This window comes from Malus sylvestris, chromosome 8 (genome assembly GCF_916048215.2).
Source record: "Malus sylvestris chromosome 8, drMalSylv7.2, whole genome shotgun sequence".
Taxonomy (NCBI): Eukaryota; Viridiplantae; Streptophyta; class Magnoliopsida; order Rosales; family Rosaceae; genus Malus; species Malus sylvestris.
Genome location: NC_062267.1, coordinates 23960692 through 23981610, shown reverse-complemented (window position 1 = coordinate 23981610; position 20919 = coordinate 23960692). Strand labels below are relative to the sequence as shown.

The 20919-nt window shown below is 37.1% G+C and overlaps 1 protein-coding gene across 2 annotated transcripts; it reads left to right on the top strand.

Moving 5' to 3' along the window:
- Positions 1-17338: 17338 nt before the first annotated feature.
- On the top strand, positions 17339-20902 carry LOC126632263 (transcription factor bHLH143-like). Of its 2 annotated transcripts, XM_050302582.1 has the most exons (5): positions 17339-17499; positions 17664-18352; positions 18493-18641; positions 18742-19874; positions 19995-20902. In XM_050302582.1, exon 4 carries the CDS (start codon positions 18759-18761, stop codon positions 19836-19838), a length of 1080 nt encoding a protein of 359 aa, XP_050158539.1. In that variant the 5' UTR covers positions 17339-17499; positions 17664-18352; positions 18493-18641; positions 18742-18758; the 3' UTR covers positions 19839-19874; positions 19995-20902. The 2 variants fall into 2 exon arrangements, with proteins under 2 accessions (XP_050158539.1, XP_050158538.1); XM_050302581.1 differs by having other exon boundaries at positions 18742-20902.
- Positions 20903-20919: the final 17 nt, after the last annotated feature.

Sequence of the window (20919 nt, the reverse complement as noted above, 5' to 3'; positions counted from 1 at the left end):
TTGGTATATTTTTATAAAATTGCAGTTTCACTTTCAAGGTTGATCTCGTTTTTCATGTTATAATTAGGGTTTGGCATTGCATAGATATGGTACATGACAAACAATCATCAAGCTTAGTGGGAGAAAAAGAACAAAACATGTAAAAAAAAAGTCAATAACAAGTACCTAATTAGTTTGTTTGGGTTCACAGATTCATGAATTAAACATGCATGCGTGCCAAATATGTACACGTGGCCTAAGGAATATGAATATGTCTAGCTACTAGTTAACTATAAAGCCTGGGTGAACTATATTCTAACAATTTGGCAACAACTAGTCATTAGGAATTGTTAATATATAGTTAAAACTTTTGACCTAAAAGTATTTTGATTTAGGTAAATTTAGGCTTTTGATGAAGATTGAAAAAGGGTTTAGGAGAAGTTGTAGTAGAATTTAGTTTTGTGATATATGGTATAGTTTTTTTATTTTTTTTCTTTTGATGAAGATCATTTAGAATCATTTTTCCGTACATATGAAGTCGTAAGATAAATTATGCATATATCGTACGTGCAATTACTACGAACCATAGATATTGAACCACTTAAATGTTAAGATCCGTGAAGAATGTTCAATAAAAACCATGGTGTTTGTAGAAAGGACATTAATTTGGAAACTGTGTCGGGTGAAAATAGAGAAAACCTAGGAGCTGTTAGGGGTGAAAATGAAGAATCCCAAAAAAGCAGACCAGGGGTCAAAACGCGAAATTCCAAAATACAAAGCACTAAACCCAAAAATAATAAAAAATTGCCGCAAAACATGCAAAGAGGGTAGAAACTCGCAGTGAAAAAACACGCTAGACAGCACGCTTAACTGGCGGCTAACGCGTCCGCAATAATTCTCGCTGATGCGGTGGGCCCCGTTTCCAGAAATCCCAATCTCCACGCCACGTGGCGGGCATCTGACCAACTCCCCGTGCGGGCCCCCTGCCGAACAGAAAAAAACAGACGGCAGAGCAGAGGCTCGCGTGCATGGGCTGAAAAGCCCATTTAACTATGGTTTGACCAAAAAGCCCTCCTCCCGTTGTTGTGGAACCACGAGCCCAAAGCATGCGCCTATTTAATTTTCTTCTCCCCATGCGCCCAATCCGACTGGATCCCGACGCTGATACGGTGCGTATCGTACAGCACCCTCCTGCTTTTCACGCTCATCATTTCCTCTCTCTGTCGCCTTATCCTTACCAGCCTGTAACGTCTTTATCCGGGCGTGACGAGAAGGATTTTTTCGGTATAAATATTGTTACTGTGCGGACTGTGTCACGGATACAGCGTTATGTGGTACACGTGATGGACATTTAAGGTTTACTATAAGACCAAGATTCTCTACCCTCCTAATCTTTCTAACTTTTTATTCTTTTCTATTTGAATGGTCACAGTTAAATCACGTCAAAATTTTATATTAATTTTTTTTATAGAGATAATAAGATAAAAAATAATATGTGAGACGAGAGGATAGAATGAGATGAAAATAGAAGGGTATAAAATCCTCCTCCTTACCATAGTCCATCACCAGTATCAGTGATATTTTCAACATAACCAATTACTGTTTGATGTCGAGTTTTATCACAAAAGACATCGATGACATTACAGGTAGAATCTCACATATATTAATTGTGTATTATTATGTCATATGGTAATATATGATTTTATTCTCCAACACGGCTCCTCACAAGTGGCCCCACACAACAAGGTTTACATGTGGGATTTTTACTTCAAGGATTGAACGACATGGACTATATTGATTTGCGGTAGTAAAATTTAGGGATAATGTTGGTCGTTGTCTACTTTAGGGATCAAGTTGATAAAATATGCCAAGAAAAACTCATAGAAGGCCCAAAATGGAAATTTACATATTGAACTTTTTTATGAAACAGATACAGAGCCATTATGACGTTGTGTATAAACAATACATTATCATGCTGATATCGCATGACATGACATTATGTCATTGATACAAAATGATGTAGCAGCAGTACTTTATGTTATAAAAGTTACTATTTCCATGGATGGTTTTATCTTCATATGTACAAAAATGTGACGTGTGATGTAAGTTACTCTTAAGCGTGACGAGATATTATCTCTTATAATCAACGTATAATTTTGATAGCGTTATCATTCTAATGAATGCTTCTTACATGCTAAAAGTTTACTTTGAACATTCAATAAATGTATGTCATGTAACGCTACTGGATGGGATTTTGGAGCTCTTTCGAGCGTGCGTGACCCTTCTAAGTCTGCCACGCAGGCAGTTCAGTTGAGAACAGTACATAAAATGGTGGCAGCAATGAGCAATTCTGGTGGGGGGGAAGATAAGACGGCTTGTTAATTAAAGTTTGGGAGTCGCGTGACTAACTTTTTCCTATAAAGTTTGCTGTACGGAGATTTGGTTGTCTGGCATTTAGATTTTCTTCCCTTTTTAAATTCATCTCTCCCTATTTTAATCTCCTCAAAACTTTCTAATCTTTTAGCGTATGAGACGTGCTATCCGCACATTAATTTTATTTTTCATACATATTTTATTCATTTATATTCATTGATTTGTTTTTAATTCATTTAATCGACGGCTGAAAATTAAAAAAATATGAGAGAATTAAAAAGTGGTGTGTGGATATTACAACCCTTAGTGTATATGCTTGCAAGGTCAGTGATGAATTTAGTGTAATTGGTTGCAAGGTCAGTGATTAATCTTATTTCACTATTTAGACAAGTTCTAGTTACATTTTTACCCTTCATCCTTTAATATGGGAATTTTAACGAAAAGTTTCTGGTATTGTTTACTTTAACGAAAAATCACATTTTAAAACTAAAAAGTCAATTTGATATTATTCACTTTATCTTTTATTTTGTCATTTTCGTTAAAACTTAAAGTTTTCAAGCCATTTTCATTAGTTTTCCCTTTTAATATAGGGTATTTTTAAGATAAAATCATGAGAACTTTAACGAAAAGCTTACAATAATGTTCACTTTAACGAAAAATCACATTTTAACACTAAAAAAGTCAATCATGCTACTATTCATTTTAGCCTTTATTTTGTCCTTATCGTTAAAACTCAAAGTTTTCAAGTCAGTTTCATTAGTTTTCCTTAAAATCATTACATTTTATAAGATAAGAAGGTTTTTAACACGATATGAAATGAGTTGAAAAAAAAAAATCTAACCATTAGTGTAATCCACTACTTATTATTTTTATAGGGCATTAAAGTAAGAAGAAAATTCTAGAATGGAGCATGTGTTGAAGATGTTAACTTGGTTAAAGTAGATTTTAATTTTACTATATTGTCCTTAATCCCATGTTTATTATTTAGTTTTTTATTATGGAAGTTTATTATCAATAAGAAAAAGCGTATACGATTACAATCAAGGGAACTTTAACGAAAAGTTCCCGATACTGTTCACTTTAACGAAAAACCACATTTTTACACTAAAAAGTCAATCCTGTTACTATTTACTTTACCCTTTATTTTGTTCTTATCATTAAAACTCAAAATTTTCAAGTCATTTTCATTAATTTTCCTTACAATCAAAGCTTGATTTGAGGCGTCAACAAAACACTGCCGTCTCTTTAAAAAACAAAAGCCCTTTAACGACCCAAGTGAATGATATACGCGTGTAAATGAGCAGAGTGAAGCCAAATACTATAAGTATCACGTTCAGCTCAACTAACAATTTCCTTGCTCAGTCTCGACTCAACTCATTCGAAATCCAACTTAAGCTTTTTGTTGGCTTGGCTCGGCTGCACTTAGTGAAAATCACAAATTAATGAAACTGAATATAATAATTATTTCACCCATCCCACTCTCATTGCCACTTTTACATAGAGTTCGTTTGAAAATACTTTTAAAATGACAGAAAATGTAATTGGTAAAATGTTTTGTGGGTTCCAAAAGCACTTTAGTTTCCAACAAGAATCACCAGTTATGTACTTTTTACAGTAAAAGACACTTCAAGTGTTTTTTCAAGATTGACTTGCACTTTTATTTAAGATTGGTTCTAAAAACACTTTCACAAAAAACGTTTTCAGTCATTTTAAAAATACTTCCAAACAAGCGCACAGTCTACATTTCTCTTCCTCCTTATTTCACCCTTCACATTCTCAAGCATTATGCATGTATGTATTCTTGTGCGAGAATGGGGATTAGCCTAATAGGTGTTTGCTTTGATGGGTCAAATTTATGATAATTACAGCACTGCTACGGGTGGATTACCTTGACTCAGTGATCCTAACCTAATTAACAGAAAGTAACCCAGATGTGGAATTTTACTATTACTTGGGCGAAAACATGTGAACCCTAAACGGCCTAATCATGTCTCGTGAACCAATTTTCAACCTTAGCATACAAGTTATGTGGAAGCATGAGCCATATATGTCACATTGGTGTTAACCTAATTATTACTTAGAAATGCACGCACGGTGCAATTCATTACAACTTAATTAGCGGTAATTAGTAATCAGTGCGCTACTAGTCTATAATGCCTTCCCCTTTGTCCCCAAAAGAAAAGTTTCCCACTAGATTGCTTAGGGGTGTGCTATCCACACACCTCATTTTACTTCTCACACACCCCTTGATAATTTTTATCCGTTGATCTTCTTTAATTCATCCGATCCGACGGTCGAAAATTAAAAAGGTGTGTGAGAAGTAAAATGGGGTGTGTGGATATCACACCTCGATTGCTTAATATTACTACCTTACAAGAAACCACAATGAATCCCACTTTATCAACTAACGGTAGAAATGTCACTTGTTACTACAGTCTAGTGATATTTCTCTTCACTTGTGAATGAGAGGTTTTAAATTCGATTATCGTCAAATGAGAATTTGAACCACATTTATTACTAGGCCATTGTGAAGCTAAGCCCACCCCTCTCCTTTAGCGTAAATAATTTTGTTTGTCCAAAAAAAAAAAAAAGCCTAACTATATATATATATATATATATGCCCTTTAAGGAAAGGTATCCATTTAAAAAAAAAAAAGGATTAGTTGTGGGACTCACTCTAGATCAAATTTCAACGATCTGAACTGTATATTTTGTAAGCTTCGATTCATAAATCATCATTGCAAAAATTTAATTCAATCTGAAACCATTTGCCTATTTAATTATCATAATGAAATTTCATTGTTTCTTATAAAACAAAGTGTTCGTCAATTTCTTTGAACTCAATTAAATGTCTCAAATATTTTCGATTTGGCTAATATTTTGCAGGAATGAGTTAAGAGGTGCAACTTGAAAAATAAACAGTTCGGATTGTTAAAGTTAGATGTGGTGTGGGTCCACAACTATCTCCATTTAAAAAAATGGGGATCCCAACCCTTAAAGGATTAGGATTCTTAAGAAAATTGAAGGGGTAGTTTAATAATAATTTTGTTTTTAGTTTTCAGGTTTAGTTCTCACTCAAAAAAGAAAGAAAGAAAAAGTAAAATCTCATTTGGTGATTACTTTCAATTTTCATAAGAAATAAAACTAAAAATTGAAAATTAGAAAGTGAAAACGACTTTCTTGAGTTTTCAAAATTTGGCTTTCAATTTTTAGTTTTCAAAAAATTAAAACTGGAAATAATTATCAAATGAGTTTTTAGTTATATTTTCAAAAAACACCCAAAAAAAATATGTTAGTTACCCTAAGCCCTAAACCATGTCATGATGCTATACTACATAAAATCGAATTTTGCAACCATCCCTATCTGGTTCATCCATGGCTATATATATAGAGTTACTGTTTTATTTTTGACTTGAGATACCTAATGCTCATGGGATTTGTAGTGTGTTGGGTCCAGGAATACTTAGCTAGCTGGTTCTGAAATTTCAAATACCATATAAGTAGAAAGTAGTGCTGCCTAAACGGGCACCAACAATTCCCCCCATTTGAACACTTAGCTCTAACTAGTGGGTGGATGAGAAATTTACCTCTTCATCATCACATCGATAAGACTCTGATGCAAAATTTTCTATTTTCTTGCCATCGAAGGGACATAGACGTTCAACAAGATATTTCAAACCATGCTTGATAGTTCAAGCAAATATCTTATTGTGAAATTCTGTTAATTAAATAAAAATGCTTATATTGTATGTCTTGAATAAAAAAGTTTAATGCGATTGTTGCACTGACATACATAGTTTTTAATTTATTTATATTATAATACATGAATTAGTAACAACAGAACCTAACAATCACACCTAAACTATAAATTTTTGTCTTGTTTTCAAGTGTTTTTATTAGTGCCATGGATATATAAAAAAAAAAAAAAAACTCGAGCTTGAATTTTTAATGAGATTTTTTTATATATGCTTCTCATAAAAATGTCACTTAACTACAAATGATTAATAATTAGGTATGAAAACATGACTTATAAGCATCAAACCTTACATCAGAAGGACCCAATAATTAGGGTTTGGAAGAAGACAATTGAAACTTGCCCATCATAATATTTTGTATTTAATTTTTGTGATGGAAGCGTGCTTGGCTGCACGTGTTTGATGATGTAAATTTCAAGACTAACCACACCTACTAAAAATTCAATCGTGCGATCTCGAACTACTAATACTTATATTAACTTCCAAAAACACTAACTTAAACAAAGAGATGGAGAGGGTTGACACTTTCTAAATAATGGGACATTTCTTTTTGGTAAAGTATATAATTAGTCCATTAATCTAAAGTGAGAGTGGAAAAAGTCTAAGAAAGTGGGTAGTCTGTTGCCATAGAATATGGGAGGAGGAGAAGGGGAGGGCAACGGCAAATTAGCAATCGGCATGGATTCCCTCCTTTTGTTCTTCCTTTATTTTTTTGTTGTGGGTTTTGGGTTCTTATTTTTAACAAAAAGAAGAGCATATGATTCTTTGAGTGCGGGCTGGTGGAGAGAGTATTGTTTTTGCTTTCCAAGCGTGGATGTGTTTGTTGGAGAATCCACAACCAAATGGCTCCATGGTCTCATGTCCCACGCTTCCCCACCGGACTCAAATATAGCTTATTATGTTAATCTGCCAATTAGGTCATCAAAAGGAAACTCTCCATCTCAATTTTTTTTACTGTGCCCAAAATATGGATGGTATATGTACCACGTGTCGGAAGAAAGTTTTATTTTTCAATTTGTCAAAATATAAGTAGCGCCCCTATTAGAATAACATAATTTTTTTTAAGAAATACAAGTGCTTCTTGAAATATCACTTGAAATGATTTATGAAAGCATTTTTTTTAAAGCATATGCACTTTTAATTTTTTCGGCCAAACATTATTAGAAGCGTTTGTGGTTATTTTAAAAGCATTTATATACATGTCCTTAATATATAGTATTGTAAAATTATATATATAAAGCAATCTAAAATGTTATGCTGCCAAACTAAATGAAGATTGCATATTCAAATATGATTCCATGTGATCAATGAACTTAATTACTCCGAAATTTGATGATCCATCGGTGCAAAAACAGTTCAAGACCTATCATGCTTGACAGCACTCATCTTGCTTTCACCATAACTATGAGATTTGTGCTATACATGATTTGAAGGCAAGTTAAACCTAAAAGTATATGCACATGATTAACTGTTGAAACAAATCATTCATGTCAATCATAAAACCATGTACACCAACACTGCCTTTACATATGAAATTAGTTGTAACAAAAAAATATTTTTATTAGACTGTTAATCAAGACCTTTACACCGAAATCCCTCCGTAAATTTGCTCATTTTCATCTCATTTGGTGTTAATTTTGAATGCGACAAGCACTTAAACGAACATAAACAAGACATTAAGGTCTTTTACATAATTAGATTTTACAAGTTTGATTTATGTATATAAAAATTAGACAATCTGAGTTTTATCCTTAAAACATTGTTTTTGTAGTGTTGTCGTTTCATAGTTCTTAGAGTTATACTCAATAAAAATCAAACTCATATTAAACTCAACAATTGAACTCACCTTATCAAACTCAAATTTTCATCCTAGTAGCATGTATACTTTAGAAAAACGAAAAAGGTATATTTGACCAATTAACCCTACTTTCAAAATGCATGATTCTGCTTGGTGTGTTCACCCGTGAGCTCTTAGCTGAATAACTTTAGAAAAGTCCACAGAATATATACTCGATTAAGATAATATATACAGGATAGGAGATGTGTTTTTGGAAAGAAAAAAAAGGAGAAAAACATGATGAACATCCATAGAATATGGAGGGTCCACTATCAGTGATGACTGAGCTGAAATATTGAAGAATATTTTTGTATTTGTGCGTTACACAGAATCATCCGTATAAGCTTGAATTTTAAAAACGAAATAAAAAGAAAAGTAAAAGGAAAACAATTTGTGTTGCAAGAGACTTTAGTCAAGTGGTCAATCCACAACAATTATTCTTTGTCATTGACACATTGTTACCATTCGGCATTATTATTCTTAAAAGATTATAAAGGTTTAAGACGTGCGGAGGAAAGCAAATATTTCTTCTTCTTTAAAAAAAATACTTGTATATTCTTCATTGTGTTGTTAGCTACCCGCTCATAGCCGAGTGAGGTGCTCTATTAACTTGAAAGCTTAGGACGTGTTTAATGTGCCCTCACATACTATTTCGTGGAGAATAAATATCAAATACTAATACCCATTAAATTTAAACCCTATCATCAATCAATCAATCACTTTAATACCAAATTTAATAACAAATTCACGTTATTAGACTCGACATTCTTGTTATTTTAGATGAACACGGGAGAAAAGAAACCTTGCTTTTCCTTATATATTTATTATTTAATTAGGGTTTGCTTTACATCTCATGTTGTAGTTTGTACATGGGAGAGTGTTTTGAGTGCCACTAAAAGGGTCGACCCAATGAGATTGGAGGGGGAGGGAGGGACTTGATTGGGCGTGGCCATTTGTTCCCTCCACTCCAAACAAGAGGGCATGAAAGCCTGTATATAATTGACAGTTAAATAAGCTTAATACATATATAATTAGTTAATACGGACCTTCTTACCTGTGCATTAGATCTCTTTCGAGTGATCAAAACATGGGTGTACCATTTATAATTATATTTTTGGTACAACCAAATGCCATGCCCTAGCTCACCACAGTCGGCACTAGAGTCTGGGGCACAAGTTCTCTTTGCTTGCTCCACTTCTTTTTTTCTTCCATGTTTTTTAACTGGAGGCCCTGTTTGGTCTGGTTTTTTAAAGCGAGTCGCATATCAAATTAGAATCCTGTGAAAAATTTGCATTTTATTAAATAAGGCAGTACATTGATTTATTATTTGTCCGGTTGTCTCGAGCATTTTATTTAACAAGTAAAGCAAAAACATAATCCTGTTTTATGATCACAATTTTTTTGAGTTGATGTGCTTTTGTTATGCTAATGCTAGAGGATGCGATAGAAGTTACCCCAAAACGAGAAAATAAGTGTGAGTGAGAGAATATACAAAAGTGTATATAGGGTTTATAGTTTAGCACAATATTATTATATCAATCATGAGAATATATTCTTATGAGAGGATCAATACAATCTTATTGTCATTTAATATTATGGTGGTATGGTGATATTGTTCTTCGCTTGTAAAATAAGGTTTTAAGTTTGGATTTCATTGATGACAAGATCGATACCAAATTATTACGACTAGTCTATTGTGAGAGTTAGCCAAAATTCTCATATCCCTAAATGTAAATAATATTGATGTATAATTTTTTTTAATACAAGCGATAAACTACAATAGGGAAGAGCAAAGGGTTGAGCTCGAGATGCAGTGTGCTAAAGAACAAGGCCCTAATCACTAAGACAATTCAGTACTTGCAAATATAATCTTACCTTATTACCGTTGTTTATGGCGGATAGTGCCAAACAAATCCATAACTTGTACAATTCATGGTAGACGGAAGCTTATTGCAGTTTGTAAGGTCTCGTTTGATATGTCATTATGTATTAGTGTCACATCCCGACCCAGACCCCCACCACATCCCGGGCTCGACGTCATAGTACAATATTATCTGTTTTGGGCCCCGACCATGCCCTCACGATTTTGTTTCTGGGAACTCACACGAGAACTTCCCAGTGGGTTACCCATCATGGGAACTCACGCGCAAACTCGCTTAACTTTGGAATTCTGATGGAACCCGAAGCCAGTGAGCTCCGAAAATGCCTTGTGCTAGGTAGAGATGGGAATATACATATAAAGCTTACAAGATCCACTCCCCTAGGCGATGTGGGATGTTACAATCCACCCCCTTTAGGGGCTCGACGTCCTCATCGACACACTTCTGACCAATGATTGGCTCTGATACCAAATTGTCACATCTCGACTTGGGCTCCACCACATCTTGGACTCGACTCTGCCGTAGCATGATATTGTCCGTTTTGGGCCCCGACCACGACCTCACAGTTTTGTTTCTGAGAACTCACGCGAGCAAAACTTTTCAGTGGGTCACTCATCCTGGAAATGCTCTGGCCAAATCAGAGCCAATCCTTGGCTGGAAGTGTGTCGACGAGGATTGGCTCTGATACCAAATTGTCACATCCCGGCCCGGGCCCCCACCACATCTCAGGCTCGACTCTGCCGTAGCACGATATTGTTCGCTTTGGGCCCCGACCACGCCCTCATGGTTTTGTTTCTGGGAACTCACACGAGAACTTCTCAGTGGATCACCCATCATGGGATTGCTCTTGCGCGAACTCGTTTAACTTCGGAGTTCCGATGGAACCCAAAGTCAGTGAGCTCCCAAAAGGCCTCGTGCTAGGTAGAGATGAGAATATACATATAAGACTTACATGATCCACTCCCCTGGGCGATGTGGGATGTTACAATTAGCTATTTAGTACAAAAATGCACTAAATAACTGGGTTCGTATCATTAAATTATATTCATCTCTTTATACGAGCTGTCAAACGAGGCTTAAGAATTTTAAAGTGCGGCTATTTGGGTTTTAGGAGATAATCCTTGAACTTGATGTAGTTGACATGGTGGCACCGATGAATACTAATGGGAAGTGCAATGGGATGGATGGGTACTAGTGAAGGATCTAGAGAGCATGTTACAAGGTTTCTGAATTTCTTTTTGCTAGTTAGAGTGGCTAATCTTTTTTCATATATGTATCTTGGAGACTTAATTACATGGAACAATTTATATCTTTTTATTATGGTGTTTTATTTTAATAAAATAAAGAAAATAATGACAAGTCTAAGTTCTTCAACACATAACATTTTGTTATTTTATCGAGACATCACGTGACAATAAACTTATTTTACATAAGTTGTATCTCGAGGATGGTAGCATTTCCATTTTTATTCTTTGCTTATGGGTTTAGTTGTATGTGGTATGTGGGTATTGTTATACTCTTTTTCTTTATACGATTTTTTTTTTAATTTTACTTTGAGGGTATTTTTATTTACAAATTTTTAACGAGGGCACACTTGCATCTAGCGTTTTGTAAGTTTGTAACCATCTTTTATGAATAAATAAAATCAAAATTTCTAATAAATGACAACAAAAAAGTTCCAATTTTGAAATTCACTTTCCTACTTGATCAAATAAGAGAAACATATATCTTAAGTTAGCGATTTCACAATCACAGCAAGTGGTCTAGTGGTAAGGGTGCGAACTGTGGCTCATCAATAAACAAAAAAAATGTGGGAGTCCCTAGGTTCTTTTTTTTTAGTGTTAGAAAAATAAACAAACAAGATTTTTGTTTAATTTTTTTTTTATTTTTAAATAATTTGAAGAAGAGATAATACTTGGAATGGTGATACTATCGAAAAACCTTTTTTACCTTATGTTGATGCACAAAACCGGAGGTCTTGGAATAACGTAAATTCGACCGTGAATTTGCAAGAAAGAAAGAACACAAAATGTATCGTGGTTCACCCTAATGTTTGGGCTACGTCCACACTAATATTGTATTTATCTGTTTGTGAGAGGATTGTGGGGGAGAGAGAGCTCGAATATGAGAGTGAGGCTTTGCTCTGAATCTAAGAGCCCTTCCTATAGGGATATAAAGCTTGAGGTTTGTGAGGGTGAGGAGGCCATTTTATAGAATAAAGGCTCCTCACTTATTACATATTTGCCCTTCATTTATTACATAATTACATTTGAGTCCCCCGAGTATTTATATGAGGTCTAAATACATATGCCCTAAATATGGTACAAACAGTAGTCCCCCAAGTCTTCAGTCAAGAGAGTCTTTTGGCTTGAGACTTGAAATTAAGTCTATGTGTGAGCCGAAGTAACTAGATGTCGTCTAGAACTGATACTCGATATGAGGTAGTGCTCAATCTGAAATGATGCTCAACTTGAAGTAGCACATGTTGCGAGACTGCTCGGCTTATGGTGTTGAAGGTGAGGGAATCCCTTTTATAGAATAAGGGCTCACTTCTCAATACATAAATGATGGGCTAGGGTTATGTTCGCGGCGAGGCGGTTGCTCAGTAGGCGGCGATGCTCTCTAGTGAAGGTGAGAGAGTCCATTTTATAAAATAAGGGCTTGCTCCTCAGTACATGAATAATGGGTTAGGAGTGATGCTCGCGGCGATGCGGTTGCTCAGCTGGCGACGATGCTCTCTAATGAAAGTGAGGGAGTCCCTTTTATAAAATAAGGGCTCGTTTCTCAGTACATGAATAATGGGTGCTTTTTAATGAAAGTGAGGGAGTCCATTTTATAGAATAATGGCTCACTCCTCAGTACATAAATAATGGGCTAAGTCCCCCAAGTATTTTTCATGAGGCCCAGTTGAAGCCCAATATATAGTACATAATGTAGTCCCCCAAGTCTTCAGTCAATAGAGTTTGTTGGTTGGAGACTTCAAATTGAATCCATGTATGGGCCGAAATGGCAGTTGTTCGGAGGCGGTATTTGTATACCCTGAACTGAAGTTTTGTAGGTGAAGCTTTGCAAGTGAAGCTTTTGAAGCTGGAGCTTTGTAAATTAAGCCTTTGAAGCTAGAGCTCTGTAAATGAAGCTTTCGAAGCTGATTGACATAAGTGATGCTCATGACTGTTGACATAAGTGATGCTCATGAATGTTGACATGAATGATAGTCATGAATGTTGACATAAATGATGGTTATGAATGCTTATGTATGACTGACATGAGTGATGCTCATGAATGTTTATGTATGATTGACATGAGTGATGCTCATGTATAATTTTGAAGTACTGGATGTACTTTTGATCACCTGGTTGGTGATAATAGCAGCAGTCTGCCGAATAATTTTGGAGTACTGGACGTACTTTTGATCACATGGTTGGTGATAATAGCAGCAGGTTGCCGAATAATTTTGGAGTACTGGACGCACTTTTGATCACCTGGTTGGTGATAATAGTGGCATGGCGGCCTTGGCCCTTCACATAACATTCCAGTCCATTATTTTGGCCTTGTCGTTTTTATTTTTTTTAATTTTTAATTTTTAATTTTTTTATTACCCTCTGATGGGGTTATATAGATGTCTCCGAAAGATAAGAAAAATAAATCACATCATTCAAAAATAAATCCGACCCTCTGCTTAATGGGTCACGCCCATAATTCCCTTTTCTGCATGCCATCACCACCGCAATTATGTCTGCTTCTTTTTATCTTCTTTTGCTTTCTGCTTTTACTTTCTGCTTTTACTTTGTTTTTCTGTTTTGCTTTTGCTTTTGGCCTGGTTGCTGCTGGGACCTTTTGTTTTCTGCTTTGCTTTTGCTTTCCGCTTTTTCGACAAACTGATGGATGGAAAGGGTGGCATTGTATGGCTTCACAACTGTCCTTTGGGGGAGGCTGTAGCTTTTGATAAAGAAGTTCTTCTTTTCCTGCACGTTCCTGCACATTCTAGCCTTCCCAGAGGTCATTTTTCCTTTGGAAACAATCATCACAAGAATCTCATCCTCATGGGACCAATTCCCCTCATCCGGAGCGTCATGCGGTGATGATCCTTTTTCTTTTCCTGCGATTTGCAAAAGGAACCCAAATTTTCTTTACCCTTTTTGCCTTCTGCTTGGCGAGATCTTGGCAGCTAGTGAAGTTCTCTGATATCGTGTGATGATCTTTTGCCTGTATTCTCGATGTCGTTGAACACGAGTGCGTTCGCTCGGGTGAGTACCGGAGGAGAATGTCCCTCATGTACTGGAGCTTAAGGTCACGTGAGGCATTGAGCATGGTGGGAGGCAAGTAGCGTTCCAGTGAGTTGAAAAGCAAGGGACTGAACTTCAACTGCTCCAGGTCTTCGTAGCTCTCTACATTGTGATCCTTGTTCGGCATCAGTCTCAGCCTATTCGACAAGCTCATCACGCAGTTTTCGTTGTTGCCTGTGCTCAGCGTTTGCTGCGGCGGCCTCCGTCGGTTCGCCGCGCCGTCCGTAACCATGTCAAAAATGTTGTGCAACATCTGCCACTTTTATCAATCTTGGGCAACATGTCTGTTGAGCCATTGCTGGGCTTTTCGAGAGCTTCGTCGAGAGGGAAGGACGAAGTGCGGAAGGTGGTTTTAGGGTAGAAGAAAGATAGGGTGTTGTGGGCGAGTAAGGTTCTGGGGATTAAACCTAGAAGGTGGGATTTTTTGAAGAGCAAGGAAAAAAAGGAGAAGAAAGAGAGATGGGGTTTTAAATGCGGAGAAGAAGAGGAGCAGTTGAGATTGAGAAGTGAGCTTCCCTCCATTGTTGGGCATCTGGGAGCTTTTAGATAACGTGACTGCCTCTCCCTGTATACCTATACCCCTTGCTCTTTTTAGGGGTTTTCTAGAAAGTCACTGAATTTGGAGCCGCGTGGATTGTTTTAGTTCGCACAATTTGTCAGCAAGTTGGGCTAGAAATCAAATGCGAGAATGAGATGGGTTTTGCAGTGACTCTGCAGGGGTTTGGTTCTTGGGTTATTGCAGATTCACGGTGGAGGTGAAAAAAATGAAAGAGTACCGACACAACTTTTCGTATCATTTCCCACATACGGTGCCAAATGTTGATGCACAAAACCGGAGGTCTTGGAACAACGTAAATCCGACCGTGAATCTACAAGAAAGTAAAGAACACAAAATGTATCGTGGTTCACCCCAATGTTTGGGCTACGTCCACACTGATATTGTATTTCTCTGTTTGTGAGAGGATTGTGAGGGAGAGAGAGCTCGAATATGAGAGTGAGGCTTTACTCTAAATTTGAGAGCCCTTCCTATGGGGATATAAGGCTTGAGGTTTGTGAGGGTGAGGATACCCTTTTATAGAATAAATGCTCATCACTTATTACATATTTGCCCATTCATTTATTACATAATTACATTTGAGTCCCCCAAGTATTTATACGAGGTCTAAATACAGAGGCCCTAAGTATGGTACAAACACCTTCCACAAGCTCCTCTTAGGTTTTTATTGTTGAATTGAATAAATTGCTAAAATCAAATGATGAAAATTAACATAGTGTATGAAAAAAATAATAAAAGTGTAGATGGCACCACATACTTGAAAATATAGGAAATGAATCATTTCCGGATCTCTTCCACCAAATCAGGGGATTCAGATCATTGCAATTTGATCAAATAACTACAAACATAGGCTTATTTTAAAAATTATAATAATTTTAACGTTTGATCAAATTTAATAGCTCAAATCCTCTAATTTGATGAATTTGATGAAAGAGATATGTAGAGTATCCTTTTTCGAAAACAACCATTTTCTAAATCATTTGCTGATTAAACTTAATCAAATGCACCTGAATCTTTCACTCTTGGTTCTGGCCAACCATTGATGTCGACTTTAAAGGTCGAGACATATCCATTATATATCACATCAACCAAAAGTATTCTTGTACCCTATATACGGCGGGGTACCCCTACACCTATTGCCATCTTAACCTCCCAACCCTAAATGAGTAGGCCATCGATGATAATACAAGCAAAGGAGATACAATTGTCAGGTGGAGTATGGTTTGAATGGTCAAGCTCCAAATAATTGGTGTTCATGTAAAACATTGGATACCATCATCTTTTTACCTTATAAATCATGTATATACATTTGCTTAATTTTCCCTTTCGTTCTTCTTTTAGTTTTACTATCCCTTTTGCTCTTTCTGCATCATTTCCGCGGTTTGCAACATAAAAGTGAGGAGCACCTAATTTTGAATTCGTGTTGCTATCTAAAATAGGAAGTGGTTCTCACTCTCATGATGCGTGGTTAAAATAAACTCGATTTTATCGGTTTTAATAGTAAAAATGTAGCAAATTTTACATGTGTGTAACATTTATTTAGTAATATTCGTCGTTATAAATTTTACGTTAAGTACGCTAACATTAGAGAAACATCTAATTATAAAGTTATTGGTGCTAACCGTGAAGACAATTGCTTTGTAGCAAGATGGAAGAGATGAGAGTGAGAGGGAGACGAAGAGGAAATTGCCCTTACTCTTCCTCTTTCTAAACAAGTGGACTTGTAAGGGCAATTTCATTGCTTTGCCCTTGCCCTCACCCCACCCTAAAACGAGGCTTGCTCTTAGAAATGAGGATTTTCAAAGCTCAATATTTAAGGGATGACATTATAACTACACGGTGTTATAGTTTGAGTCCTAAACCTTGTTCCAAATGATGATATAAGGTTATGTTGTAATTTCCTTTCATTTCTGAATGTAGATAGTATCGTTTGTTAAAAAAAAAAGATCATATCAAATTTTTTGTAACTTGAGTTATGGTTATATGATTAAGGATGAGATACTATAAATCATAACGCACAATTATTTTCTAACATGGTGTATGCAATTTCTCCCATTCCCTATTATTATTTAACAACAAACTCATTGTTTATTTTCTCAGCATTTGTGATTTATTTGGCGGTATATCTTTTGTAAGATGCAATTTTTATGCTTGATATTTACGACCGACTTTGGTTTAACATTTTTCATTGTCTTTTATACTATCCTATGGGGTTTTTAATGAAACGACTATTATTTAGAAAAAAGAAAACTTAAAATTATACTAAAAATGGCAAGCACGCTAAAATGCAATTAGATTATGAAAATGAAAAAGAGAAGGGCAAAGCTCTAATAAAAATAAAATTAGGAGGGTATCTTGGTAATTTCGAATGTGTAGTAGCATGACACGTGGGCAATGCAGAAGAAGCGTCCCGGCTCTGGACTAGCCAACCAGAGTTACTGGCGCGGTTTGGTTCGAACCCAACGACGTCTTTAACACACCGAAAATAATGTCGTTGACTATTTGACCTGACTCCAATGGCACGCCCAGTTGGGGTGATGATAAAACCACGTGTCGGTGACAGGACGGGGTCACCCTAATACAAAAAAAGAAAAAAGAAAAGGGAAAAGAATTCGATCCCCCCAAGCAGGGACATTTCTGGAAACTCCGTTTCTATATAATCCCACCCTCCGTGCTCTCCTCACGTTTAGTCTTCGACTGTACCTGCAATCTTTACTCTCTCTCTCTCTTTCTCTCTCCCTCCCTCCTCTGCTTGTTGTGAAAGCTTCCGGAGCGCTGTAATACAATCTCGTTCGCTCAAGCAATCTCGCTTTCGAATTGGGTTTTCTGCACTGTAAGTTTTCTTTTCGATTTCACAGCTTTTGATGGCGGATTGGTCGATTTATTCATGTTTTTGGATCTCGACTTTCTGTTTGCTTCCCGAGAAAATGAAGTGGAAAATTTACGGGATGAAAAAAGCTAACATTTTTTTGTGTGTCGCTTCGTTTTCCATTGCAGGGGATTAGATTAAGGTGTTGGAGATCCGTAGATTTGTACTGTGGGTAAAGCCAGAACAGCATGCGGTGGTGGTTGAGTCTCTCTGTTGATGTTATTCGTAAAGTCATCTCTTTGAACCTTTACTGCAGAGTAATTCTGTAATTCTTCGTTTTACTAAGCAGTGAATATTCAAATTCTTGAAAACCCTTCAATTTTCTTACCATTTTCCTGAATATTTTCCATGGGATCCACTTTTTTCATCGTCGTTCCTTGTTATGTTCGTCAGATTAGTTGATTTGAATCCGAAAAGCCTAAATCTTTAGCTGAAATTCTGATTAGAATCCCTCTCATTTGCTTGTATTTGGTTAATTTAGGTTAAATTCATCTACTCTTATCGTGTTTTCTCCGTTTGGTACTAGTTGATCAGCCTTCACTCTTTCGAATTCCGGGTTCACTTTCGTGTCAATCAATCAGCTCAGACTTTCTCAGATTTGATTTGGGATTTAGTGTATTACCCTCTGTTGCAATTGTTGTTGTTTGGAAGTTGTCATTCCAAAAAAATTCAAGGGCCGGGAAGTTGTTTAGTTATGGTGTGCCAAGCAGCGAGCCAAACAAGATTTCGGGCATTGAAACACGAAAATGGGATTGATGGGAGCGCCACCATAATTGTTAGAGTAATAGCATGCTTTCAACCTCTCCAGGATTGCCAGGTTAGTTAAGCTCAAACATAATTTACTACTTGTTATCCCAAAACTGTCAATTGAAGGATTAATTCGGGTTTATTCGTTCTGTTTTTCGCGCTGGATAATGGTTGATGGTGCCTAATGTATGATTGTTGGGTATTTTCCAGGCTGAATATTTTCGACATTTGCTGAAACCCGTAACGTAGGAAGATTGCTGTATATCGTGTTCAAGTTGAGCTGGATTTTTTAGTTTATTTCTTTCTTGCTGAAAGTGAGACATAAATCAACTATTTCTAGTTGTACATACGTCCTTCTGGTACGTTTTGTATTTCCGATTTGATGGATTGTAGTTTATTGTTTTTTCGGATTCCTCTTTAAATTTTTAGAAGTTTATATATTTCTGATTGGACTTGTAGGTAGTTGTTTTGGTTGGATGGGTGAGAATTTTGGAACCTGGATTCCTCAGCAGCATCTTGGCTGGCAACCACCCGATCCGAATGCCATTGGTGCTCCAATTGGCTTGGGGCAACAAAACTTTGTTTCTGCATATGGGAAACTAGGCACTAATATCCTATCGATAAATGGTACCATGCCACCATATGCATCTTCCGAGTTGCCTCATCCACAAGTCGGCAGACCAAATGAACCTCACGGTTGGTTCTATTGCTTACCCTGTATCAGACAGGCTGTCATGCCTGCCACCGATAATGGTCTCAAAGAGAGAGTTTCTTCTGCCCGTCATGGAATTCCTGGGGAGACATTTGTGCCGAATGCAGACAGTGCCTTTGAACAGAAGAGACTCCTTGTTAACAATCCTTGTGGGGATCAGACAACTTTGATCTTTAGTTCTGGGATGGTGAATCCCATGCAGTGCCGTACTTCTTGGAATCCGTTCCAACAAGGAGCTTATTATTTGGATGGGGATGATCCTCGAAATGAAAGAGATTTTAAAAATTTATCGGGAGCAGCTTTGACTGATGAATTCAAAGGAAGTGATGAAAATGGTGCTGAAAGTGAGATGCATGAAGACACCGAAGAACTGAATGCCTTGCTCTACTCAGATGGTGATAGCGATTTTACCGAGGACGATGAAGTTACTAGCACAGGCCATTCCCCTAGTACAATGACAGTTCATGACAAGCAAAATTGGTTTGAAGAAGTTGCTAGTTCTGATGGAATGAATAAAAAGCGGAGGCTATTTGATGAACGTTATGATCATGTACCATCTGTCATGGACACTGCGAGTTCCATGAAACACAACCGACCACTGGAGTTGGAGGATGATGCGGAATCCAGTTGTGCCTGCAACAGAAGTTCTGGATTAAGAGAAGTGGATTCCTTTACCAGCAACAAGAAGATGAGAAAGGAAAAAATCCGTGAAACCATTAACATTCTGCAGAACATAATTCCCGATGGCAAGGGAAAGGATGCGATGGTGGTGCTGGATGAAGCAATCCACTACTTAAAGTCGTTGAAGCTCAAGGCCAAGGCTTTGGGACTCGACTCTCTCTGAGCTTCAATACGTCACTCACTTCCAGCAGTGCTTCCAGTAAGCACTTTGTATTACTCGTCATTGGTTCTTGTCAATTAGTAATATAGTTTAAAGTGATTATGGAGAATAAGTCCTGTGTACATGTGCTGCTTGCGGATGCGGCACGACATGAAATAGGTTCCGGCTAGGGTGGCGAAAGCGGGAGCGGCCCGGGAGAGGAAGAATCGAGCTCAAAACCCTCTTGATGAAGCATTTGTTCAATGATTGAAATGGTTAATGATTTGTTTATAGGGTTAAGAGAAAGTGACAAGCGCACCTGGGAGAAAGAGAGCATGGCATGTATTGGCATGGGGTGAATTCAAAGAGAAGGAGGAGAGGGGCCCCACCAAAAGAGATGAAGAGTGCACGCCCCTTGTGTTTTTTGGGTCCCAACACTTGACTTTCCTCTCACTTTTGTGTTTACTTGTCATCTCTCTCTGTGTACAACTTTGCACGGCAAGAAGGCCTTCTCCGGCTCTCCATCATGCCGCCAGCTTGCCACAAGGGGTCCCAAAACCAACTATTCTCTGTTGTGCAGAAACAAAAGATTCAATCCGTGACAGCCAAGTGAGCAGAGGGAAACCCACATGGGCTTTTCAGTGAGCAAAGAGTAGTTACTGTTTACTGTGACTCGATGGTGAAAAGACAGATTTACCCCATGAGCTGATGGGGTTACGTTGCGGCAGCTAAGAGACTGACCGCAATTGGTTTGATTTTCTTTCGGTTAGTTTATTACGAGATCGCTTCACACCTCGTGGTGCTTACACCTCTCGCCTATCGAAGTTGTGTTCTAGACTCTAGTGATGTTATTACTGTGGTTAATTTCAGCGTGGTTTTTGGGGGGGGGGGGGGATATGTAAATTATGTGTGTTTGGAGTTGCTGTTGTCCTGATGTCTATGTACTTACGTCGCGTGCAAGCATTTATGATACGAGACAGCGATGTGTTTCAATAGTTGTGTGTTGTGAAACATGTGATTGTGATTCCCCTTGGTTTTTGTTGTATGAGATATTGTTTTGTCGCTGAAATTAGAAATATTTTCTTGCATTCGGTTATGTAATTGA

Excerpts from the sequence above, each read along its gene's own strand:
- LOC126632263 (XM_050302582.1), top strand. The coding sequence starts at position 18,759 with ATGGGTGAGAATTTTGGAACCTGGATTCCTCAGCAGCATCTTGGCTGG.